Source organism: Sander lucioperca, chromosome 4, assembly GCF_008315115.2.
Source record: "Sander lucioperca isolate FBNREF2018 chromosome 4, SLUC_FBN_1.2, whole genome shotgun sequence".
Taxonomy (NCBI): domain Eukaryota; kingdom Metazoa; phylum Chordata; class Actinopteri; order Perciformes; family Percidae; genus Sander; species Sander lucioperca.
The window spans coordinates 11,848,186-11,874,544 of NC_050176.1; the positions used below are offsets into that span (position 1 = coordinate 11,848,186).

Consider the following 26,359-nt stretch of genomic DNA (forward strand, 5'->3'; position numbering starts at 1 on the left):
ATACCTCCCATTTTCTGCTGTTGCTGTCCTCTGGGATGATCTGTGTTTGTCTTATGCACCAGAAAATCTTCAGAAACACTATCACTGTGCTGCACTTTTTCATTCTTGGTGATAACAAATACACTGATCAGATTGTCACCCATTTCCCTGCACGAATGAAGAAATATGTATCATTTGAGTTTCTGTCGTATTCCTTTTATCAAAATAACTCACTCCCTTTATTCTGCCACATGAGGAACATGAGCTGAAGTATATTTTGTATTTGTACGGAGGTTAGTATTTTTTTTTTTTTTTTTTTTACTGTACTGTGTTCTGTTTATTTATATATAAAACTCTGTGTTTTACACTATTTCCAGTTATGATGTATATTGATTAAAACACTGAAAATGACTGATCCACTTTTATGTCAAGCTCTGAGAAGCTCAGTTTCTTACAAAAAAAAAAGTATGTATGGTACACAAGGTGTTCTGTTAATAAACCAGATATGTGCACACCCAGTACGGTTGTCTTTGTCCCTTTTTTCTTGGAGCATTAAAGGAACGGGGATGTTAGATGTTCAAAATGTTTAGTTTATTACCATTTAAGTTATTCAGATTCTGTGTAAAGACTCACCAAAATTCAATAATTATAGTCTTGTCAGTTTTAGCAGATGAAGTGCATACATGTCTCACACACATACACTTGAAGAAAATATTCATGTATCGTGACAAAAGGGCCATCATACAGTGGCTGATATGCAAAACATTAATTTTCCTCAGTGTTGGAGAACCTCTTTATTGAAACCATGCTTCCTTGTTGCCTTAATTCTAAGTGCATTCAACATCATTTCATCAAGTATACAACATTCAGACAAACAAATGTTTAAATATTTGCTAATTCATGGCAAGGTGTCATATAGTTTTCTTATTGTCAATATGAACAGACCCAAAACATTAAAAACATGTCAGTGAGCCTCACTGGGTGACATGTTCCTTCATTATGATTAACATACATACTTTAGTTCATTTTGACTCAATCCCATATACACTGTCCTGCTGAACCACATCTGTGGCTGATAATAGTCCCAAACAAATTCACTGTTTACTCCAGTTTGTGTAACATTTGCTATAAGCTACAGTGCTGTGTTAGGAAATTACTGAGCCAATTTAAATAAAAATAAAACTTTATATTTGTGACCCATTTCTATAGCAACAATTGATTCTGGGGCTGAGAGTCAGACAAAAAAAATCAGAAAGACAGACTTGCACATCATTTTGGTGTTTGGTGAAAGTAAGAAACTACAATGTCACCAGCCTTATCATTTAAGCTTCAAATTTCTTCTTCAGGTCAGACACTTTAATTAGAGGCAGTTCTTCCTCTTCATGCCCCTCTGAGCGGTTTTTTTCTTCTGATATATTTGAGTCACATGGCGGGTGTGTTTGTACCTTCTCCCTGCTCCAAAGCACGTTGCCAGGTCTCCCAGGTTCAGCCAGTTCTTTGGTCCTGTACTTCACCTGAAAGCCCTGCTTTTGTGCCTGAGACTGGAAGCGTGCTACAGCAGATAGCACTTTAGGAGGAGAGGGAGTCTGTCTCATCTCCCGCTCCTCTTTCTTTACTACTTCTTCATTCCTTTTTTCCTGACCTGCTGCAGGTTTAGGGTCAACAATGAGACTCTGAGGCCCAGGAGAAGCGGTGGGTCTCTTCTTGTCCTCCTGTCTTTGCTGCTCCTCCTCAGCACTGGGATGAAGGGTATTCAGTTGTAAAAGTTTGTTTAAAGATTCTGCCACCTCTTCACCTTTCTCCTCCTGCTTCTCTTTTCCCTTTTCTTGTCTTGCTTCGCCCTTCTGCATTTCATTTGTTCCTGTTTCTATGTCTTGTCCCTCAGCTACCTCCTCACTCTGATTTTGCTCGTCTTCCCTCTTTTCTTTCAACCATTCATCCTTTCGCTTCTCAGCCAGTTCTTTCACAGGGTCCTCTCCTAAATTAACTCTCTTTTCTTGACCCTCTTTCTTTGTCTCTTCCTCTAACTTCACTTCCTTAAAGTTATTTTCATTCACTATTTCTTTTTCTTGGTTCCCATTAATTGCTACCTTCACTTCTTCCTGTTTCTCTTTGACCTCCCTCTGTCTGCTTTCTTGCTCCCCCACTTCACACGCTGCCAGCAGACTCTCTGTCACCTCCTCCTCTGGTACGCTGGTGTCCAGGCACAGCCAATCAGAGTCTTCCGTCAGGTCTGACAGCTCCTCTGTCGTTTCCAGATTCCAGCTGTGCAGGCTGCCACTGCCGCTGATGGACAGAGACAGGCTCTCCTGGCTGGGGTTGGCTGGAAAACCACGCTGGGCAAGACAACAGCCAATGTTAGACCAGACATTACATTTATGTGTGTATTACTGGTGTGTGTGTGTATGTGTGTGTGTGTGTGTGTGTATGTGAGTTCCTCATCTTCTTACCTTTGTAATATAGTCATGGCTGTCCGGTCCAAACAGATCCAGGCTGCGTGTGCCATACAGAAGGCCGCGTTCGTGGGAGCTCCGGGAGCTGAGGGTGTCAAAGATCTCCCCCAGCAGATCCATCTCCTCCGAGTCACACAGCAAGGAATCTTCTCCCTCATCTTTATCCTTCTGGAGCTCAGAGTCCTCGACCACAGGCCCAGACACAGCTCTGATGCACAGAGATAAGAAAAAACATGCTGTGTATTCTTTTTCCTGGGCTTTTCTACATTTCTCCATCTCTCAGTTTCTCTCACCCATCCCATGTGTCTCCAGAGTCCTGCATGTCCTCCTCGTCTCCGGGAACCCTAAGTTTGTGAGCAGGCCGACGGGGACGTGACTGACATGAGGCAAAATAGAATAACAAAGCAAAGGGATAGCAACGCAACATTTGCCCAACAAAAGTGACAGATGTTGGGGTGAACCATAAAAAAGCGATAGAAATGGAGCAGTAAAAGTAGCAAAAATGCACAAAGAAGCAGTGCAGGACAGTAGCATAAGAATATTAGGTCATGAGAAGGATTTATGTGGATGGTATCTGTTCCAATTTCATAAAATATTTAAAATAGACATGGGATTGTTTTTAAACAGATCTTACCTTCCCAAAGTGTTGTGTGATTGGCAGGCGGTTCTGCAAGCAGTCAGATTTAGCACGGCGGTGCGACACAGATCCACCTCTCTGAAGGGTGTGTTGTTCATTGTGGGCCTGCCACACACACACAAGGAAGTATTACAGTAAAATCATAGCAGAATTTGATTAAATCGAAGTACATACTCACATAAACGCTGACCCACCTTGTGCATCAGCAAGTTTTTCAAACCAGACTTGGCGAGACCTTTGGCCTGGGAGAGATCAAAACATTATAAATAGAGTTGTTTTGGTAATACAGATTGACTTTACAGATGAAAACACCTTGGTTTATACCTTATACTCACCCCCATGTTTGCTTTGGACTTCATGTTAAGGATGAGCGCTCCTCCCCCTTTCTGTCAAAAGTACAAGTGCATCTGTGTTGCACTTTGCGACAAGACTGGAACAAACTTCAAACTATTTCATTGAAGATTAAAATAACTTACCTTTAAATGACCAACCAACTGTTGATACGATTTGCTTCTCCCTATATAAACAGACAGAAACAAAATAGTGATGAGTAATAGGAAATTTGCACACACACACACACACACACACACACACACACACACACACACACACACACACACACCTGCAGCTGTTTCACACTTTAAGATTTCCTCCTCAAAGAGATCATCTGGCTCCTTCTCTTTGTTCAGAATATCCAAGCGACCATCAATGAACTAAAAACAAAAACAAATTTCTTTTTTTAATTATTTAATCAAAATATATAGGAATTCTCACTCATTTGCAACATTTTTCTTTAATTCTCTTTCAGCCAGCCCTTCACCAGTGTTATATTTGCAGTATCTGTCCAGCAGAGGGCAGTCACCGGCTGGAGGCACAGTGTGTACCTGTTTGAAGGACTGTAAATGAATGGCACTCTTTAGGAAATGCCTCATACTGGCAGACTTGTGATCTACAAACAGTTCCTCACTGAACCACATCTCACCCTCCTGCAAAGAAAGAGAGAGAGAGAGAGAGAGAGATAGGCAAACAAAAGAGAAGAATTAGTCCCAATAATACACATAGACAAAGAGCTGCCTTTAGAAATGACCAAATAGAAATTCAGAGAACACTTTAAATCGTTAAATATTTTTTTTAAATGCATACAAAAGTTAAAGAAATACATTTTAACAAACTATTAATTGTTTACTCCACTGTTGTCATTTTTATGATAACAACCATAAGTGTTAAATTCTGCAATGTGTTCTTGCAATGTAACTTTTGAGTGATTGACCTTGTCATCCTGCAGCGCGTCCCTGTAGCCTCCAAACAGCAGAGCCTGAGCTTTCAGGAAGGCCCTTGATACACCACAGCCAGGAGACACTGCCTGACGCTTCAAACACACCTTCAGCCCAGACATCTGGAGACATATTTACATTTATATGAGGGCTGAAACTGAAACTGCAGTTAAAAGCCTGTTTCCATTGGAGGAACTTTTCAGGAACCATTCCAGGAACTCAAGAATCTTGCTGTTTCCATCAGAGGAACCAGGGTTCCTGGCCCCAAAATGTCCCTGCTCTGGGCGTAGCACTTTCGGATTGCTCAGGAATTATTGGAGCAGAGTTTTAAATACTGATCATCACAGATTCATCCCACCTGTCAAGCTGCTACAACATGTAGGCTAGTGTGTACAGAAGCACCGGGTGAGTACTTTGTTTCCTCAAGTGTTAAAGTTGCTGTTATATAAATTCCTAACCTTAACGGTTCTTTTGATGTGATTCAAACGCAAACAGGAGTGTGCAAAGGGGACTTTTACTTCTCTCACTTTCCTGAGTTTAGTTCCTGTGGCTCCATATGTGCAAGGACACCTGTAACGTTTCCTTACTATAAAAACAGTTAAGTGTTAAGTGGGAGACAACTAAAAGACATACAATCACATAAACCTACTCACAGAGTATTTAGTACAGTAGAGAATTTTTTTACCACATCTGAAGGTATTCTTTTAAGGTCGTCAAAGGGGGTTTCCAGAGTGTTTGTGTCCACATTCAGAATTACAACTTCCTCCAACCCGCGGCCCCTCACCCGCTGTAATACAGACACAGAGACACAGTATGAGCTGTTGGGACCAACCTGGTAGATATAGGTTTGGTAGTATTTGAGTGATTTTAGTTTACCTCAGATAGACTGGTATGGACCCCTATTAGGTAAGGCATTGGTGCACTGTAACCAAATAAAAGAAGTGTGAATCCATTGTAGACAGACAGACAGACAGACATACAGACAGACAGACTTCTTACCAGCAGTAGTCCAGTAGATGGGGTGGTAGGACAGGGATGAAGATGTGTTGCCAGTACATGGGGTATAACACAGCACTGAGTGCATGCACGCAAGACGTCAGCTACACAATACAAAATGGACAACTGTTTCAGACAACAAGAACACAAAGGATACACAATAGGCCTGCACGATTCGGGGAAAAATATGAATCTCTGTTAGTCTTATGTCACCTGCCTAGGGACTGCAGATGGAAAGTAGTTATTTTAACTAATTCTGGCATATTTACATGGTGTTTTTATACAACAATGTTCATAAATGTGCATGGTCCCTATCAAATAAACCAATAAAATAAAATAAAAAATAATCACGATTTTTTAGCTTAGAATTGATATCACGATTCTCTGCCACGATTTATTTCTCACGAAGTGTAATGTTTATTGCACACACGAATTATGACAAAACAAAACTAATTGGCAGTACCAAACAGAATTTTTTTTGGCACCTATAGCACATTGCGCATCACCACAAGCCTGTAAGCATAGAGGCTTCAATGAATAAAGAAAATAAAGTACATACTGGCCATTTAAGTACAGTAGGCTACCAAAAATAGTGACAATGTGACACAGTGATAATACATTGAACTAAATATGGCCCTGATACAGGCTCTATCTGAACTCCTTGAACATGTCTTTACATAATTAAAACATGTCAATCAACATGCTGCAGCTACAGCTTCAGTCTCTAGAGAAATGGAGTTTGTCAATTGCCAATTTAAGTACAGTATCAAAAACAGAATGATTTCTTAGCACACTCTTTAACTGCTTGCCTTTTATTGCCGCATTGGGAGCGCTTTAAAACCTATTTTATATAGTCTGTTTAAAACTCACAGAAGAAAGTTGTAGTGTTTGTGAGGCAATTGACTCGTAAAATTAAATGACAATCGAAGTCCAAAAATAATCCTAAAAAAAAAAATCGAAGTCATTTAAAAATTAAATCGCGAACAGGGGTGAATCGAGATCACAATTTTATAACGATTTATTGTGCAGGCCTAATACATAAGCCATTCTGTGTGGTCTGCCATACTAGTCAATTTGTGATTTCAAGGCAGCAGAATTTTAAAACCTTTATCAGGGAAGGTTCATTGAGATGGTTAAGGACCTTGCTCAAGGGTGGTAATGAGGGAGGGACAAGCACTGCATGCTCTTTTCACTTTCCCCGTGATTAAACCGCAACCTCCCGGTCACAAGTGCGCTTCTCTAATCTTTAGGCCACCACTGCCCTAATACAGAGCTGTGAAATAATAAAGTTAAATGGAGATTATTCTAGCTGCACTGAGTTTGGTTTCCAAGTAGTTGCATTCAGCAGACGCTAAAGTGGTTTCTGTCTCAACTAGGTATAGGTGAATGTGTAGGGGTAGGAGTTTGAAATGTGTCAGTTATCACTATTAGTTAGGGTGAGTTTCCAGTGAGGTTCCAGAGATTGAACATGCATCTGTAGACAGACTTAAATAAAGTCATAAAAACAGAAGTGCAAACATGTATTTCTTACAGTGCTGAGTTTGCTGGCAAAGATGAGGATGCGTCTCTCAAACAGCATGCTGGCATAGAGCTGGAGCAGGTTCCCCACATCTACTGCTACAATCAGCTCTGTCAAGTTCCTCTGGTGAACACACACACACATACACACACACACACACACACACACACACACGCACACACACACACACACACACACACACACACACACACACACACACACACACACACACACACACACGTTTAAATGGACAAAGTGCACAAAACTCCACCTGTATAGACCATTTCACAATTATTATTAAACACTCGAAATGTGTCTAGTGTGTTTCCTGTTGCGGTCAAGGAACCTTATAAAGAAAGAACACATACGTCATTGGTGCCAAGCCGGTAGTATTTTACATGTATTTGACTGAAATAGAGCATCTTTTTTTTATCAATAACTAACCAACTGTGGTTAGGGGTGGCAGTAGCTCAGTCCACATAGAGTTGGGTTGGGAACCGGAGAGTCACTGGGCCAAGTCCCAGTACAGATCAAAGTATGGAGTGTGGATTGGTAGCTGGAGAGATGCCAGTTCACCTCCTGGGCGCTGCCAAGGTCCTCTATCAATTAAAGCTATATTGCGAAGTTCCTGTCTCCCCCAGGAGAAATTCTAAGTAATGACAACAATTGTGTTGGTGCATCCACATGATACAAGCCTTCCATGATTGCGCTTCACCCCCACCCCTCCTCCACATAGTTGCTACGTAGCCAAGGAGGACACGGAGGATTAAAAAAACACAAGGAACTCTTCAGAAGAGGTAATTATCGATTACCTATTACGAACGGACGGTCATTATTAAAAAAAAGTTACGCACTAAAGCTTTAAGCTACCAGTAGCCTACTTTGTTAGTCAATGAATGTTAGCATTTGCACTTTGTTTAATTGCAATATCCATGTTAAGACATCCTATATTAAAGGGGAACTATGCAGGTTGTTTTAGCTTAATTTACCTTAACTGAACAGCTTCGGAGTCATTGGAATGGTTATATGACTTTTTCGAGTTGGATGGTGGTCGTCTCGCTTCCCCCTAGCGGCTGTGAGCGGAAAAAACACCCTTGCAACTTTCGGCTGGCAAGCCGCCACCCTCAGCGTCTGTAACTGATATCAGGTCTCGCAATGTAACAAATTGCTTCATGGCACTGCACACATACGCCCATTCAGGAACCAGCTAACAAGGTAGTGATGGAGTTTTTCACACTATTGTCATGGCTGAGCCGGCTAAAAAGAAGCAGAAAGTTAGGAAAGCATTGTCGAAAGAGCAGAGAAAGAGGAAACGGCAGACTGACTGAGCGAGGAGTCAGACACAAGTAAACATAGGAGCTGCCAAATATCTATTCCGAAGCTGTAGGGGGAGTTCTACAGAGAAACCTGCGAGCATAAAGCGAGAAAACAGCGAAGAAATGGCCAAAACTGCATAGCGCCTCTTTAACTTGGAGATAAAACTCCATAGTAAGAAATAATCCTCATGAAGGTGTAAAAGACAGACAGGGAGCTGTCATGTTGGTGAGTGATAGCAAATGTTACACTACAGCCTCTCTAGCTTAATTGTTGTCATGATTTATGTGGCAGACCTGTCCTGTTTGGTCATGTATCATGATGTAGCAGCTATCTTGGACCAAACAGGGGCTTGGGTGGAGCTACAGTATATGCAGCTGCTGAGGACAGCCATGATCTGTTTGGAGACCAATAATAAGGAAAACAAACGCGCACATTGTTGGGACCGAGGAAAGTAAGAATTAAACTGATCTTAAACAAAAGAACACCTGGAGCCACAGACAAAGATCTGGGCCTACGTGGAAAATCCAGAGCCTGTTCACCAGACTCCTACAGGTCACCACAAGGAAAAGATCACAAAATGGCCAAATGACCAAGAAGGAGTGGCCAAAGTGGTCAAAACTCTAAAAACTACAGGCTTGTAGTTCGCACCTTCAAGAACACTATGATCTCCCATTGGTTCCTGGGACCATCAAACAGCATGGAGCCAGGTCAGGGGACCTGAGCTATAAATAGCCTGAGCACCCAAAAAGCCATTGTCTTCCGTTTGCAACCCAGTTGCTGAAAGGATGCACGCAGGCTTGCTTTAAATAGCTTAATCTTCCCGGAAAGTGAACAATTTTGGAGTTCTGGTGAGCGTATTGGACTCACCAATGGACTCTGTGAAGAGCAACCAGTGTTTTAAATCTGTAGAAGAGAACACCATTTCTCTAGAAGAAAATCGGACAACACAGACACCGTTGTTTCTTCAAAGTCGACTCTAGCTTGTTCCCCGCTGCCCTGGGGATCAACAAGCTTCTCCGCGCACCGCTGACAAGCGGCCGGATACATACTACATGAATATTCCCCCCCACGGGATTTAGTCACTTCCCAGCGAGATTGCTCCGTTGGTCCGTCTGTAGATCGGCGGAGCTGTGTTTATCTCCGCAAAGAATCAGCTGGTTAGCTTGTATAATGAACATCCCCTCATTCAGTCAAAATTCTCAGAGTTTGCTAACTTCACGTTAGTCCAGACCTGAGTGACTGAGAGGATGGGTCATTACCGATAATCAAGATCCAAAGTGTCTTTTCTTTCTCTAAATGTCCTTCTTTCCTCTTTCACTAATCTCTCACACACACACATATATACGAACTGCTTTGTCAGCAACACGTTAGTTTGAGAGCTAACTGGCTAGCCTAGCCACGTGGAGCTGCAACGCAGCCTACCACCGCCCTCTTGAGGCTAAATAGCTTTTGTGCAGCTAAGACATAGCCTAGCTCGAACGAGCTAACGGCTAATCTGGGGCGTAGTCGAGCAACCCCCAGGTTTCGTCACCCCCCCTCCTCCTCGCACTCTCTCTCACACACACTCACACACACACACACACACACACACACACACACACACACACACACACACACACACACACACACACACACACCACATTTTTGCTTTTGTTGTAGTTTTGTAAAAGGGTATATAGGTTTGATGATTGAAGGATTATTGATTGGCCATTGATAATTTTGAAGGTAATACATTCTACTATACTTTAAATAGTTGTCTGTGATTGTTTTGTGTATTTGTTGTAATAATTGCTGGTTGAACACAGGTAGTGCTCGAATTCACCCCTTTTTGTTCCCTTAAAGAATACCAGATAGATTAACCAAGTTAATCAAGATCTGTATTTTAAAGAAAACACCACCTAATGAGAGTGTTTCACAGTTCGGTTATTGGCCCCTGAGTTCAGGGTGGTGCCCCGTTTTGATTGTTTGTCAATTTGGTGGAGTTATTAATACGCATATTCATAACTTTATTAATATTGATAAAACATCTTTGATAATTTGGCAATAATTGAATCTGTAGCCCCCCCCCCCAATTCCCAACAACATTTTGTTAAAGCTCCATTGTGTAATTTTTTGAGTTGATTCTTAGCAAAAACCCCTTTGTTCTTTCACAAATATGTGCTCATTCATGTGTAATCACTTCCACCAACTAATCAAAGTATTCTCGTACGCGTAGAATCTGCCATTCAGAATCATTCAGAATACATACGAGCGAGTCGCTCGAATGACAGCCACCATGTTGCGCCCCCATCTTTAAAATACATTAGCCAAAGAGGGACATTCAGGTCTTTCACGCTTTTGCACTCAGTGGCACCGTGACGAATGCCAGGGAGGGGGAGAAGATTACTCAAGGACGTGTAACGGAGTCACCAAGGATGCTAAAAAGACAATTAAAATGACAACGCAACAGTCAAAGCAACAAGACCAAAGTTAATATTGGAGTGGCCTTTCCAAGATGGAAAGAGCTCATAAGGAGCAAGGATGGGACACCGATGTTGCCTGCTTTCTTCTCAAAAGGTAATTCTGCCTATTTGTGTAAATTCTAAGTTTTATAGTTGCTTGGCTAACAATAGCATGGTTGTGCATAACACTAGAACGACGTCTAGGATACTTTTCCTCGCGTCAATGATGAAAAAGGATTGTCTACCTTGTAACATAAACGTAATCATATATGTCGTGATTTCCCTGGCAGACAACTCACGTCATGTGCAGTTGTAACACAGACTAGCTACAGCTAGAACAGCTGTGTGTAAACGATGGCGATACTAAGACCTGATTTCGGTTTCATTGACATTGTTCATACTGCTCAGAGAAATATATTAAAAACACAAACCTCTGTTGCTTCTCTCCTACGCTGTAAACATTGCCTTACACTATTAATCTCGTACAATAAATAGAATAACGATAGCACTGATGCTTTACTAACAAACACTCACGTAAAAGTCGTACTGCTTGGAATAATATGGCCACCGTAGGAGTTAAAACGCGCTTGGAATGGGAGGGGCTAGAAAGTAATATTCAGTTGGTTGTCATATACAATTTCACCGCTAGATGGGAGAAATTCTTACACAACAACATCAGTCAACATCACGTAATGTGTTTATATTCTATTTTGTTGAAGCATGTTTTACTCAAAGGTCAAACAACACAGGTATGATAGGTTATAGTGGGACTTGCCATACCCGCCTCATTAACTTCAATAGAACGAAAAAAATTCTGGGACCAATGCAAAATTCTAATGACGTATGCCTCTTCCTTCTTTTATACTTTCCCTTGGTAGCAGCGTGTGTGAATGGCATCAGCTGACAGGAAGTTAACAGGGACCCAGGCTGTTGCCTTGCAATGGAATTCCATTGAAATGGTATATTAACCCTGAGTTTAGTTTAATCTTCCGTACTCACATTTTCAGGGATGGAAGGGAGACTTCTGGGGTCTGGAGCGATGAAGTATGGAACCTGGTCGAATGAAACAAAACGTTAACAAGAAAACTGGGTAAATATAATGGAAGTTTTTCTCGCTTTCTCTCTCTTTCTCTGCATGTTTTACAGGTTACAGGATCAGACGTTAGGTTTCCATTCCAAAATTCTGTATCCATTAAATAAAGCTGTTGTTAGATGCAAACTATCGTCTAAGCTAATTCCTTACTGTAACACAACCTTACATTCATAATCCTTAAGATTTTCATGAAATTTAACCCCATTTTTGATAGTATTTATTATATAATATATAGTATATATAGGCATTTTTCTGCAATAGCCATTTAAAGTATTTATTCAGTATTTATCACTCAAAATAGAAGCTGTCATAGTTAGTGGTGGAGTCCGCCATTCCTGCACTGGATTCAAATTGCCTTCACTATTTTTATGCCATATCAGAGCTGTATTAAGTTACTGCTAATGCAAACCAGAATCCTTGGACCTGAAGTATTAAACCACACTCGCTGTTACCACGAAAACCACGCGTGTTGCCAAATCAATCATGACTTAAATCATATGAATTACAACCTAAATCATATTTTCTCAATTTTTACACTGTAATGTTTTAGATGAGTACATGTTTCTTTTGAGTGGAGGATTTCTTATTTTGGAATGAAACTTCAAACAAAATGCCACAAGGCCTTTCTGCTAAGACAAAACATTTGTTGTGGGGTCAGTACAATAATTGGTTATTCATGGGTTATAGATACATATAGTTAACAGCTCCAAAGGTCACAATGAATGGCAGACGTTAGTGCAAATCGTGTTAAGTAAGTAACATTTGATTAGACAGGTGAGTGACACACATCATATTTAGCCATCAAGCGCAGACAGCTAAAGTTTTCCAGCAGGAGTTAGTCTGTATCAGCTCAGCCGTTATTCCAGACCACATGAACCCCTGTGGGACTCACCCCCTCTTGTCCCTCTGGGTGACCAACAGGATGGGACACCTCTGTGCTGACCAATAGCTGCTCTCCCTCAGAAAAAAACACAACACGCTAACCACTGACAGAAAACAGCCATAAAGTCAAGTGTGACTCCTGGTTCTCATTGGATAATTAGATATTTACCATTTGCAGAGTGACAGATCCAGCTGCCAATGGTAAGGGCTGCTTGTAGAGTGCAGCCAGCAATGCTTTCATCTCATTGGTCTGTTGAGAAGATGGTGGTCGTTATGTTAATGGTAGTCAAGCTTGAGTTGACTAATAGAAGAGCATAAAGAACACACACAAGCAATGGAAAGGAAACTAACCTGTCCTTTCGTGAGGTAATCAGCCAAGTTGTTAAGAAGTTTGTAAAACACTTCAAACCATGGAAGATAACTGTAATCATATTGAATAAAATGGTATTAATCATGATGTTAAAGGCATGGTTCAACTTGGCATGAGAATAGCCCTCTCACACACATTCACACACTCTCACACAGATGTACCTGAGTATGCAAAGGCAGGTATGTGTGTTGTTGGTGAGACGGCAAAAGCCAAACCGCTGGCATCCCTCGAGGTCAGTCAAAACAAAAGTAAAGTGCTGCACAGCCACTCCCTCCCTCGCTCTGTACAGATGAATGTAGGGGGAGGTGGATAAAAACAGACAGGCTAGAAATATAACCTAGAGTAAAGACAGTTTATACTCACCTTTGTATGTCATATGGGAAGCAGAACCTGGGCAATGTTTGATAAGACTCCTGGAGTGGGATAGAATTGTGTATGTAAAATGAACCTAAAAAGTCAGACAGTCTACAGCCATGATAAAGACTCTGTGAATCTGTACACAGCACTGCTAACTGATGGGAAGATTAGTAGTTTTGCAGGTATTGTGGTCATAAACTAAAATATGATCAGATGATGGCACTAAATGAAACATCAGGGGATCACCAAAGTTTATACAATTAATCATGAGGGGGATATGAATGTCTGTACCAAATTTCATGGCAATACATCTAATAGTTGTTGAGACATTTCACTCAAAACCTCATGGTGGCGCTAGATGAAAGCTCAGGGGATCACCAAAGTCAGTAGGATTCATCCTCTGAGGACCATGAATGTTTGTAAAAAAAATTTTATGGCCAGACATCCAATTCTACTACAATAGTGGATTATAACCATTACAACTTTCTGACATATGGGGCATAATGTGCAATAGTAAAATGTATTGAGATATTTCAATCTGAACTAAAGTGGTGGACCGACCAACCCACAGACCAACCAACACTGCAATCCCTGGAGCCACACTGCTAGCATGGCTAAAAACAAGATGCTTCAATACAAATAATACATCCACAAATCCATTAAATACTTTCCAAGAACACAAGACATGAGTTACTACCTCATCGCTGAAGTCCTCTGGAAACTGAAATAGTACACCAGGATCTATAACATTAACAAGAATGAATGAATGAATGAATGACTGAAGAAACATCATGGCTAACACCCCCAAAAACTTCATTTACAAAGTAGAGAAGCAAAGTATTCTAAGTGTTTTAAAGCAGCCATATTATGCTCATTTTCAGGTTCATAATTGTATTTTAAGGTTGTACCGGAATAGGTTTACATGGTTTAATTTTCAAAAAACACCATATTTTTGTTGTACTGCAGTGCTCTCTCTCACTGCTGCAGATCCTCTTTTCAGCTGGTCTCTGTTTTAGCGACAGAGTGAGACCTCTTTTCTTCTTCTTCTGTACTATCTTTGATTGCACTCGCACATGTGCAGTAGCTCAGATGTAGATCATGTCAGCTAGCTAGCTCCATAGACAGTAAAAGAAAGGCTGTTTCTACAGCTTCGGTCAGTTACAAGGCAGGATTAGCTGGGAGACTTCTAAATGAGGGCGCACATGTAAGTAGTTCTTTTGTAGATTATGGTGAACTTGTGTGTGTTGTAGCAGTGCTTTGCTATTGAGAACGAGGTAGCATGCTAGCGTTAGCATGCTAGCGTTAGCATTAGCATTAGCATGCTAACGCTAACGCTACAAGCTAATGGTTAGCCTGGTCGTTTCGGCTTGTGACATCACAAGCCTTGCCGATTTTGAACAGCTCACCCAGAGACTGAAGGCAGGACACATTCAGAAATTGTATCTCACTCTAAACAGCATGGATGGATTTTTTTCAAAGTTTGTATGTGTGTGGAAGCACCAGAAACACAACATAACACCCCAAATCCCAGAAAAAGTGATTTTTTCATAATATGGGCACTTTAAAGCTATAGTGCGTAGTTTCTGTCGCCCCCATGATAAATTCTAAGTAATGACAACAAAACTGTGGGCGCGTCCGCATGATACAAGCATAGACAGTAAAATGAATGGACAAAGCAACGGCGTAGACTTCCCACAGAGACCACTGAAGTCTATTAGAAGCACTTTTCCGGTGAGCATTACTGCGCAGCCTCAAACTGAGCTTGACGACATAGATGTGACATGAGCAACCTGTCTGAAAGTTGTAAGTCTTCTGGTAGCTGTGCCAAGAGAAATTTCAATCATTCCGGATCTTGCAGACATGGAGAGTGTAGGTATATGTTAGGAAATAACATAGGCACAGGCTAATTATTGCTAACTAAAATGCTAGTTAACATTAGTAATTAAACTTAAACAGCTAATGTAGGTCGAAACTGCCTGCAAGCTTCTCCTGACTATACGGTAATTTGTCTACTATGCGACAGAAAGTTGCGTGGTTATGACACAATCGTTAGCCTATTTTTTTTAAAAAACGCCTGCTACGGAGGCATAACGTGAGATACAAGGTAATGGAGCCTTTTATACATTGTCCTGTTTCTTTAGAAATAAACAATGGACAAATAAAGTCTTTAAATGCTTCAGATGTAAAGTTATTTGCTGTCAAAGTGACGCCAAAATGAATGGCAGTCAATGGAATGCTAATGGCAGGTGATGGCTTATTAGCATCAAAATGGCTCCATAGGAGGTATGCTTTGCGGAGGCTCGCTTACCCCCTTGGATACAAGCCTTATGAGACCGTGCACCGCCCCCACGCCCCATTCACACGCCCTGTTCACACAGTTGCTTGTAACCAAGGAGGACACGGGGGATTAAAAAAGTATGATGGACTCTTCAGAAGAGGTAATTATCTTCACTCGAGTTTCTGCACGGGAAAGACACCGGATGACACAATCTTCTGAACATAGCCATACTGAGAAATACACAGAGAGTTGTGTGGAGCTGATAGTCTTAATTAGCTTTGAAGCAACTAATTTGGCAATGGCTTGAATGTAACGGACGTTCATGAATATCAAAAAGTTATGCACTAAAGCTTTAAGGCAATAATGAGTGAACGCTAGTTAACACTACACTCGACAGCAGCTAACGTTAGCCTACCGCTAGCTAGTAGCTGGATTAAAAACGGTTAAAATGCTGACAGCTAACGCTAAACGGTGTAAAGTTTGACTGTGTTTTAGCCGTCGGAAAAACAACACAGACGGTGCGTTCAATGAAACTGGTAACTACAGCCTCGTGGTGCATTTGAAGTTATTGTAAATGTTCTTTTCCCACCTGGTGGTTGTTTTTGTCGTTCAACAGCAATTTATTAGTGAAATAAGTTATTGTTATTGTTATACATTATTATTAAATCATTTAATTTTGACCATATGGCCTTAGCAATAAACAAGCCGTTCTTTAATGTCACCAACTGTTGTTTAGCACCCTTTTTTTCTATTCTTTTTTTACTTTCTTAAAAAGTATCGGTTCAGGCACCGTTAATTATGTATGCGATTAATTTCGATTAATTAATTACAGAGTATGTAATTAATTAGATACATTTTTTTAATCGATTGACAGCCCTAGTTGCTACAAATTATTGAAAATGGGCAAAGTAAATAAATGTTTCAAGTCACTAAAAAGTATTTAATATTTTTTGCCCCTTCAGCCCACAACCAGCTGCGCAGTCAAATACCACAACATGCTCCCATCTGATTCGAGTGTAACTAGACAGGCTGTGTGGTTTTTCTGATCACATGACAGGAAGTATGAGCAACTCTCAGCTTAGCAGAAACATATTCAAGTCTTATCATCTTATGCTTTTATAGATAAATAGTGTTTATTTTTTAACTTTGAAGCAAATTTCAGATGGCAGATAACAGATTGGTGCAGTGAAAATGACAAGAAGAAGGTGAATAGAGTCACAGGATAAATTTGAGGAACAATTTTAATCAACTTCTCTGTTGCTGACAAATCACTCTGCACATCAAAATGGTTCTATAACAGACAGCACGCTTCAAGTACTCTAGGCTGAAACACAAACTGGGAATTATAGTAATTTCAAATACTACATTGGCAGGTGTGCTAGTGAAAATGAAGGCAGAGGACTCACCTTTGTCTCTGGCTATGGGGCAAGTTGCTTCAAAGAACCAGTAGAAGGTTCGCTCAGGGTTTTCTCTGACAGGAAAGAGATTCACAGCACTGATGTGAGATTCTACGTCCAGTGTTTTATCCACCAAAACATGTCCTCATTAATGCTGAGACATGCAGTAAATTTGCCCAACATTTATCATATTACTCAAATTATAATTTCCCAAAACCTACAAGATCTCAGGATGTTATGAAACAAGTGTGCTGATAGGACAAAGGTAAACTGTGATAGAGAGAGTTAAGTGCAGTGGTGGAATGTTAATAAGTATATTTATTCAAGTACTGTACTTGTACAATTTTGAAGTACTTTACTTGAGTATTTCCATTTTATGCTACTTTCTACTTCTACTTCACGACATCTCAGAGGTAAATATTGTACTTTGTATTCCACCACATTTATTTGTTAACTTTAGTTTCTAGTTACTTTGCAAAATGAGATTATGAATACAAAATATCAATCAACTAATACATGATGATGTGTCATTATACATTAAACTACCCAGAAATATATAAAGTAGTTTTAAAAAGTGCTGATTATGCAGTATGGCCCATTTCAGAATAATATATATTCTAAAATGTTATAATTATTGATGGATTAATGTGTTCATCAGTTTGAGTAAACTTTAAATGCAGTGCTTTTACTTGTAAAAGAGTATTTCTAAACTGTATTAGTGATACTTTTAAGTAAAATATATGTTTCTCCAGCTCTGGTTAAGTGTGATTAAAGTATTCAAAAGTTGTTCATACGCAGCAAAACAGATGAACATTCTGCTCTGTTCTGAAGAAGTACAGATCGACCATGAAGTGTATGGCAACACATAAAAGGCAACAGACTTGCTGCAGGAAACTTCCTGTGCAGTTGTGAGAGGAAGTAATAAAAACCACAAGAACAGACTGACAGGCAGAGTGATGATGGAAGTCGAGCAAAAATGACATGATTAACTCACTTCAGTCTGGAGCCCATGCTGTCTGGATGTGTCTGTGTCCATGTGTTTGTCCAGGAGGGCAGAGATCTTCAGCAGGTGTATCAGATGATAGTCATTACTCTGATGTAGCAGTGGTGCAAACGGAGGCAGACAACAGCGGTAGCAGCAGTCTGCACGATCAGCGCAATCGGAGTGACAGAACACTTCCTGATCTATGTCAGTATGTGTATACATACGTACAGTATGACGTCTGCTATAAGACCACCTCTCTTAGATCTCAGCATTCATATTCACTTCTCTTAGGTTTCCATTATGTCCTTTGTTTTTGTTCCCTGTTTCCTTTAAAACTAAGACTAGGTCTTCTCATTTATTAAAAAAAAAATAGCAGCCATTAAGTCAAAAGGTATAGCTTTCAATTACAAAACACAAATCGTATGTATCTGCATGAGCAGCTAAAGCACTTATTTGTAGAAATAGCATTTCTGTTTTGTGACGTCAATGAGATCTGCATTAAAAAAAAATCCCTTTCATCGATCCACTTTTGATATAATTTTTTATTCATCTATGCATTAACCATGACAACTACTACTGCCTGATCAATAATTATATAAAGAGGAACTGTCATTAACACTCACAGCCATAAGACAAAGGGTCTCCACAACATTAATCATTTTGTAGTCTATTAGGAAAACTGGAATTGATGTTGAGGATCTTTTTATTGTTTGATTTAAGCAGAAACACATGATGGAAAGCTGACTGTGATGGTGTGTTTTGCAATTGCTCGAATAAACAGGCTTCAAAATCCTCTGCCTTTTCTATAAAGGAGTATATTATGACAGCACATTTGGTGTTACAGGTTTCATAGTGGAAAAGAGGCAACAAGGCATCCACATCCTGCTCAGAGAGGCACTAAACTCATAGATCTCATTACTGTCTCCTAGTGGTGTTCAAGCATAACTGCCTAATCTGTAGACAGACTATTCAGGTCTCCATTTTGGTTTGCCTTCAAACTGTGACATCTCAAGTAAACCTGGAAGCCAAATTGTGCATCATCAAAAGGTTTTTGATACTCTATTTGGTCTTTAATGTATGCATGTAATTTAATGTATCACACAGAAGAACATTAAACACACAAAGGGATATTTTCCAACAAATTTATTTCAATCAATTCCAAATTAGACAAGTGTTAAAATGTGCATGAGTTCAACGCTTTAATTGAATACTTGGCCCAGGTACTGAAATGATAAATGAGCATAAACAAGAAAGCTGCTGACAAAAGACCACAAGCACACCTGTGTTAGCTACCTCTACAATGAGCACTGAGACGGGAGAGTCAATTTAATTTTGTGAATCTGGCTGGAGGAAAGGGGAAGAGAGAGAGTAGAGGCAGAGAGAAGGATTACAAGAATAAGAGAACAGGAAAATGAGAGTACTGTGAAACAAAAGTCAGAGAAAAAGAGCAGAGTGGGAGTGTAATAAGTGGATGGATGGTTGGATAGAGTTATAACCAGTGCAGTTGGGAGATAATGAGTGATTTTAGCCAGACCTTAGTCCGGAGATTAGGCCACCTCCTCTTCTCCCTCCTCCTCAAACTCTCCCTCCTCAGCCGTGGCATCCTGGTACTGCTGGTACTCGGACACCAAGTCGTTCATGTTGCTCTCCGCCTCTGTGAATTCCATCTCGTCCATGCCCTCGCCGGTGTACCAGTGGAGGAAGGCCTTGCGGCGGAACATGGCAGTAAACTGCTCAGAGATGCGCTTAAACAGCTCCTGGATGGCCGTGCTGTTGCCGATGAAGGTGGCGGCCATCTTGAGCCCACGGGGTGGGATGTCGCACACAGCCGTCTTGACGTTGTTGGGGATCCACTCCACGAAGTAGCTGCTGTTCTTGTTCTGCACGTTCAGCATCTGCTCGTCCACCTCCTTCATGGACATGCGGCCGCGGAACACGGCGGCCACGGTAAGGTAGCGGCCGTGGCGCGGGTCGCAGGCGGCCATCATGTTCTTGGCGTCAAACATCTGCTGTGTGAGTTCGGGCACAGAGAGGGCTCTGTACTGCTGGCTGCCTCTGCTGGTGAGAGGAGCGAAGCCGGGCATGAAGAAGTGCAGACGAGGGAAGGGCACCATGTTGACGGCCAGTTTGCGCAGGTCAGCGTTGAGCTGGCCAGGGAAACGCAAGCAAGTTGTCACCCCGCTCATGGTGGCAGAGACCAGGTGGTTGAGGTCTCCGTATGTGGGTGTGGTGAGTTTGAGGGTGCGGAAGCAGATGTCATACAGGGCCTCATTGTCGATGCAGTAAGTCTCGTCTGTGTTCTCAACCAGCTGGTGGACAGACAGGGTGGCATTGTAGGGCTCCACCACTGTGTCCGACACCTGGGGGCACACAGCGCAAAGGTCAAGGGGGATAAAAAGCCAGAAATAAAAGACACTATTAAGCAGTATGGCGTGATCAATGTACCTTAGGAGAGGGCACCACACTGAAAGTGTTCATGATACGATCGGGGTACTCCTCACGGATCTTGCTGATGAGCAGAGTTCCCATACCAGAGCCGGTACCACCACCCAGGGAGTGTGTAAGCTGGAAACCCTGCAGGCAGTCGCAGCTCTCAGCCTCCTTCCTCACCACGTCCATGACTGAGTCCACCAGCTCAGCTCCTTCTGTGTAATGGCCCTTTGCCCAGTTGTTACCAGCTCCACTTTGGCCTGGAAGGAAAGGGTTCATTACAATCCTATGGAGGAAATATTTATTCATAATTCAAATTGAAAGTCCAAAGAGAAATTGAAAGTCCAAAGAGAAAACGAAGCGAGATCAAATTAAAAATATTATTATTTTTTTTAAATTTTCCATTGATCAAATTAAAAATATAATTTTTTTTAAATTTTCCATTTGGCTTTTCCATTTGGATTTAATATTTGGCTTTTGAATTTCAATTTAACATTGGATTTTCATTTGGATTTAATATTTGGCTTTTGAATTTCCATTTAACATTGGATTTTCATTTGGACTTGACACATGTCAATGTAAATGAGGAGGCGTGGCCCAAAGGCTGGTGGGAGGGTCTGAAACGAAAGGGGTGCAGAGGCACCTTATGAACAGCAGGGGGAGCTGACTGCTGGGGAGCACACTGTTGAGGAGCATCTGTCTGCAGCTTGGCCACCAGGCTGGCTTATCCTCTTATTTCACATGATAGAAACTGATGATGTAGGCTAAACACAAACAACATTTCATGCAACAACAGTGAAGTTTTCATGTAGTTACTATAATTGGGCCCGTGTTAGTGAGGACTAGATTAGGACTGTATTTAAAGCTGATTCTGGTTTCCAACTTCGCCCCAGGTGTGTCTGTTAAAACACGGACGGAGACAACTTCTCTCTTCTGATGTTTTATTTAATTAAGCAACAGTACAAACATGGGTGTGGGTAGCTCTGCTACGTGTGTTTGTGTGTTGACAGATCTCGAGGACACACACACACACACAAACAAAGTTTGTGTGTGTGTGTGTGTGTGTGTGTGTGTGTGTGTGTGTGGCTGATCATATACCAAAGACAAAGTTGTCGGGTCTAAAGATCTGTCCGAAGGGGCCGGAGCGAACAGAATCCATAGTGCCGGGCTCCAGATCCACTAAGATGGCCCTAGGTACATACTTTCCACCTGGAAGACAAATACATGTGTCAAAACAATTTTTATTAGAAAAGAAAAGACAGAGTATTCAAATAGCAAGCTCCCAACAAAACATGTTTGTGGTTGCTTTTAACAGTCCTGACCTGAAGCCTCATTATAGTAGACGTTGATTCTGTCCAGCTGCAGGTCACTGTCTCCATGGTAGGTTCCTGTTGGGTCGATGCCGTGCTCATCACTGATCACCTCCCAGAACTACAGACAGGTCGATGGGTAAAATCAGTAAATAAAAACTTGCACAGCACATTTAGCTTGGTATAGCCGGACTAATTTGCAAATGCGTATTAGTCTGAAACCAGCCAATTATGTCCAGTAACTACATTCAAGCAAGATGCACCTCTGTCAGTCATCGTCTTAAACCCACCCTATGTGAGATTAAAGGTTGTGATTGGCCCCAGTTTCCAGACAGCTGGAAATCTGAAACATGAGCTGGCCCCAGAATAATATTTTAATATATTTGAAATTCATCAACCTCAAATCACTCTTTGGTTCACACAGATACCTTCAGAAAATGGGATGATCTACATTTGAAATGAGGCTAATGCAGGCTGATTCAGGCATATTAATAAAAGACCAGCCTATTAGGCCTAATTATCCTTGCAATGAAATATGGCCTGTCTTATATTTGTGTGTCTTAAAAATATGCATGCATGCATTCGGTGTCCGAGCCACACCCTCTCTCTCTCTTTCTCTGATCACCCCACACACACACACACACACACACACACACACACACACACACACACACACACACACACACGTCCATTTAAAGGGCATCAGCGACAGCAGCGGGGATGTCTCGGCTTGCCACCGCCCATCCTAAAGGATGCTATTGTACGCTGCATTCAGTCTTATGCAACCCTCTCCACTCCACACTGTGTTGACCTATTTAGAATTTCCTGTGGACATCATGGCCTCTTAACAGCCAAGACTTGGGCATAGAGACTGTTAAACTTGAATCCAATCACATAAAACCGAGTGCAGTTAACAGGTAGATCAAAATGGGTGTGTGCGTGTTTTTCTTACCTTTGCTCCAATCTGGTTCCCGCACTGCCCGGCCTGCAGGTGCACGATCTCACGCATGTTGTCGCTGCGGTGTGGGGAGTCTCACAGAGAAAAAGGGACGCTGACGACTGGCTCCGGTTCTTCGGCTGTTCGATCCTGCCACTCCCGGTTCAGTCGACAGTCTGGCTGAATGGCGGAGGAGTTGTGGCTGCGTTGTAAACTCGCCCTCCCTCCTTCCGCGGCTGCGCCGTTCATCCCGGTGCTGCAGCATGACGTCATCTCCATGACAACTGGAACCGGGCACTGCCGGAAAACTGGCATGTCTGGGCTCACGGATGTATGAACATCTGGACTGGCTTGTTGTTGTGGGATTGACATTGATGTGAGATAACACTGTAAGGATAACTTTATTCTTTAAACTTGATTCAGCTTATGTGAAGAAGTTGAATAAAGATTGACCCTGAGTGTGATGGTGAAATTCGGGGCTATTCAATTAGAAAAATCCTAAATAAAGTGTAGAAATGCAATGTTTTTAATATAACAGCTGTGTTTAAACACTGATGCCTGGGCTTTCTTTAGTTATTTCCTGCATAATAAGAAATAATGTTAATGTTATGGACTTGTGACATGCAGATACTTGCAGTAATGTTAACTTGCTTTTGGATGACAATTCCTTTATTTCTTATTTTTGCTGTATTTATTAATTTTAAATAGTTTTTTTTAAATGTATTTATCTGTTTCCTACCTTGTTAGACAGTTTCCTCCTAAAGTCTCATATTATCTAATGAGTAGCCTATGTTTACCTGCACATATTGTAGTATCCTGGTTACGAGTCCAATCCTGGTTTTGATCATATTCAGGATGTGATGTTTGCATGGAACATAGAGAAACCTCTTATGTCATTTTGGCTGTGGGGCAAAAATGTGCTGTTGGGCCCTTTTCCAACCCCTCCCACTGCCCTCTGTGAGTTACACATGTACAGGCTCAGTATTTGTCAAACGAACTTGGTCCTATGGTTCAACATCTGTCCGTATCTGAAGACAAACGTGTTTATGCCTGGTTTGAAATGTGCAACTCCTGGGCTGCTAAAACCAAATTTACAGAGAAAAATACAAAGGAAATGACCTCAATGTCCACAGTGAATATCTTGCATGAACAAACCAATTGAATGTGGTCCATCGTTAGGAAGCAGCTCTTTGTTTTGTTTGTGCTGTTGCCCATAGAGACAGGAAGTTTGAAAACAGACTGGAAGGGATTCAGGAAGGAAGAAGAATGTGATAGTCAGCAAACAAGATGGCATTCCCCAACCTTGTCTTGCAGGCGTCCAAAGAGAACATCAAAGGTGAGTAAGGAGGTGAAATCCAATCGCAAGTGATCTGATCGCTCACCGAAGAGCAATTGTATATCATAACGATCCTGACACAATCTGGATAGTATCTTCATGATTGTAGGTCATGCTCAGACACATAAACTGGGACACAACATGATCACATTTGTTTCTATCAAACTGCCTTTTCTTACCTCATATGACCTTACACCAGGGTTTTTCAATGTTTTTTAAGCCAAGGACCCCTTAACTGAAATAGAGACGGAGCAGAGAGCCCCTACTACATATATTGTATAAAAGTAAGTTGCATATTAAACTGGGCTTTAAACTCTACCTTTTTAGTGCATAGCTTACTAAGCTATTAAAATAATAAATGTTGGCATGATTTTATAAATCATGTTTTAATGTAAAACATACATGTGGCAGGGTGAATCCTTAGGATTAACTGTATCTGTGGATCTTAGTGACCTATGAGCCAGTAAGTGGGGGGTTTTCACAAATTTGAAAGCTGATTTATATTTGCTAATAATGTTGCAAATAATATGTTGGATTCATATTAAGATATTTAAATTTTCTTGGAAACTTGCAAAAAATTTAAAATAATTTGGCGGCCCCCCCTGCAGTAACTCTGAGGACCCCTAGGGGTCCCGGACCCCCTGTTGAAGATCTCTGCCTTACACTAAATTCCATGACACCCACCGTTCAATAACTGCACAGTAACCTGTCAGTACTGCAGCCAGACCCTGAAATACATAAAAACACAGCCAACAGACTCACTAAAAACATCAGTGTGAGTCATTAGTTAGCTGGGTTTTAATCATACACAAGTCTGGCCTGTTATTCATTCTTATACTGTGATAAATAAAAGGGTTGCTGATGATTTGTCATCATTAACGATAACATACAGAATTAGATTTTAAAGCTCCACAAAAGTAATATAGTGCATTATATAGCCACTTTGCACATGTTGATTATCAAATGAGGTTTTTAAGTGCCTTCTAAAAACATAACCTTCTAGCCTTGAGCTGCATATCTTGTTTGGTCTCGTGTTGATAATATAAAATCTTTTGAGTGCACCTTTATTATTTATTTTTAAACAAAACATTATATGTAGCTTATTATCTCTAATTTCAGAATTACATTACTTTAAGCAAACCTGACAGTAGTCTTCTACTTATGTTAACCATTTTTTTTTCCTTTTCTGATTTCCTGTATTCAGCACTGCTTAAAAGTGAGGAAAGTTACAGTTCTGAAGATCTGTTTTTTTGGTTTATATTTGGGTTTACATCCACATTCAGTAAGTACTATATGTAACTGTCAAAGATGGCTTACCAACCTGGCTAAGCAGGTAACTGCCCCAAAGCTCCAGACACAGGAACCCCAAAGACCTATATTATTATAAGGAACCAACTGCGTAGGGCAGCATATATGGCACTGCATCGCATCTACTTAATTTGTGCCATCCTAAAGATCACTTTTCTCTACTGGAAGAGCAGCCTACAGGGTACTTTATTATATTTTCTTAATTAAGGGCACTCTAGAGGGCATTTCATCGCGTTTTCTTCATTTAAGGGCACCCTAGACGGCATCATATAATTATTCATCTACCATAGAGTCATCCAATTTTTGCATTTTTGCAGCATTTCTTTTCAAACATGTGGCACCAAAGGGGTGAAAATGTGCTGTGTGCACTGCACTTTGTGGATACTTGAAGGCGCAACATGATACACAATGCACAGAGTACTAGATGTGTGTTTGTTGGGGAGGTGGTCAATAGGGGCCCCTTAGCAGCTGATGATCCCTGTAGTAACAACTGATGTCCACAGAGGGGTGATAGAGATCTTCTACTGTGCTACTGGCCGCTTGTTATCCCTCACTCCTTTAAAAAATTAAGTTTATGGGTTACAAAGTTGCAAGTACCAATAGTCACATGCCTGAGTTAAGGGAAACCCTCAGCCTTTTTGAATTGTGAATGCATGAAATAAATAATTAAATCAAACATAAAAAAATTTAACATTTACTGTATATATCGCAGTGTCATTCCTTCAACTTGCCCTGTGGGTTATTTCCAATTCTGAGAAATAATTAGGAACACATATAGAAAACTCTCTTACCTCTTTTATCTCTTTTTCAATATCTTTCCTTTTTTCTCAGGAACACAATTCTTTACAGAGTTCTGAATGCCTCAGTGGAGCAATTAAAGACTAACCCACGACACACATACACAGATACACAGACTTCCTGCTGCCTCCACCTTGTCATTGGGATGATATAAAGTGTGCATAGTATACTATCCTTCTTTTAGAACATATCAGTCGCATATAAAACGCTCCAACAAACCCACAACGCCTCAGGCCACATCCTCCTATAGTGTCACAACTGG

At 41.0% G+C, this 26,359-nt stretch overlaps 2 protein-coding genes across 3 annotated transcripts; both read right to left on the reverse strand.

Moving 5' to 3' along the window:
• Window positions 1-306: 306 nt before the first annotated feature.
• si:dkey-76b14.2 (DENN domain-containing protein 1B) lies at window positions 307-18,181 on the reverse strand. 2 transcript variants are annotated; one of them, XM_031289180.2, is made up of 23 exons: window positions 17,988-18,181; window positions 17,003-17,067; window positions 14,016-14,059; window positions 13,325-13,374; window positions 13,123-13,242; window positions 12,943-13,012; window positions 12,761-12,841; window positions 12,602-12,667; window positions 11,616-11,669; window positions 6,871-6,981; window positions 5,343-5,443; window positions 5,220-5,265; window positions 5,029-5,130; window positions 4,340-4,465; window positions 3,954-4,055; window positions 3,692-3,782; window positions 3,546-3,586; window positions 3,405-3,455; window positions 3,264-3,311; window positions 3,067-3,174; window positions 2,726-2,808; window positions 2,430-2,640; window positions 307-2,315 (listed from the first exon to the last, which is right to left on the reverse strand). In XM_031289180.2, exons 1-23 carry the CDS (start codon window positions 18,002-18,004, stop codon window positions 1,302-1,304), a joined length of 2,802 nt encoding a protein of 933 aa, XP_031145040.2. In that variant the 5' UTR covers window positions 18,005-18,181; the 3' UTR covers window positions 307-1,301. The 2 variants fall into 2 exon arrangements, with proteins under 2 accessions (XP_031145040.2, XP_031145041.2); XM_031289181.2 differs by lacking the exon at window positions 12,602-12,667.
• Window positions 18,182-19,106: 925 nt separating this feature from the next.
• On the reverse strand, window positions 19,107-22,927 carry LOC116042806 (tubulin beta-4B chain-like). The gene is made up of 5 exons (XM_031289201.2): window positions 22,671-22,927; window positions 21,731-21,839; window positions 21,507-21,617; window positions 20,424-20,668; window positions 19,107-20,338 (listed from the first exon to the last, which is right to left on the reverse strand). Exons 1-5 carry the CDS (start codon window positions 22,725-22,727, stop codon window positions 19,526-19,528), a joined length of 1,335 nt encoding a protein of 444 aa, XP_031145061.1. The 5' UTR covers window positions 22,728-22,927; the 3' UTR covers window positions 19,107-19,525.
• Window positions 22,928-26,359: the final 3,432 nt, after the last annotated feature.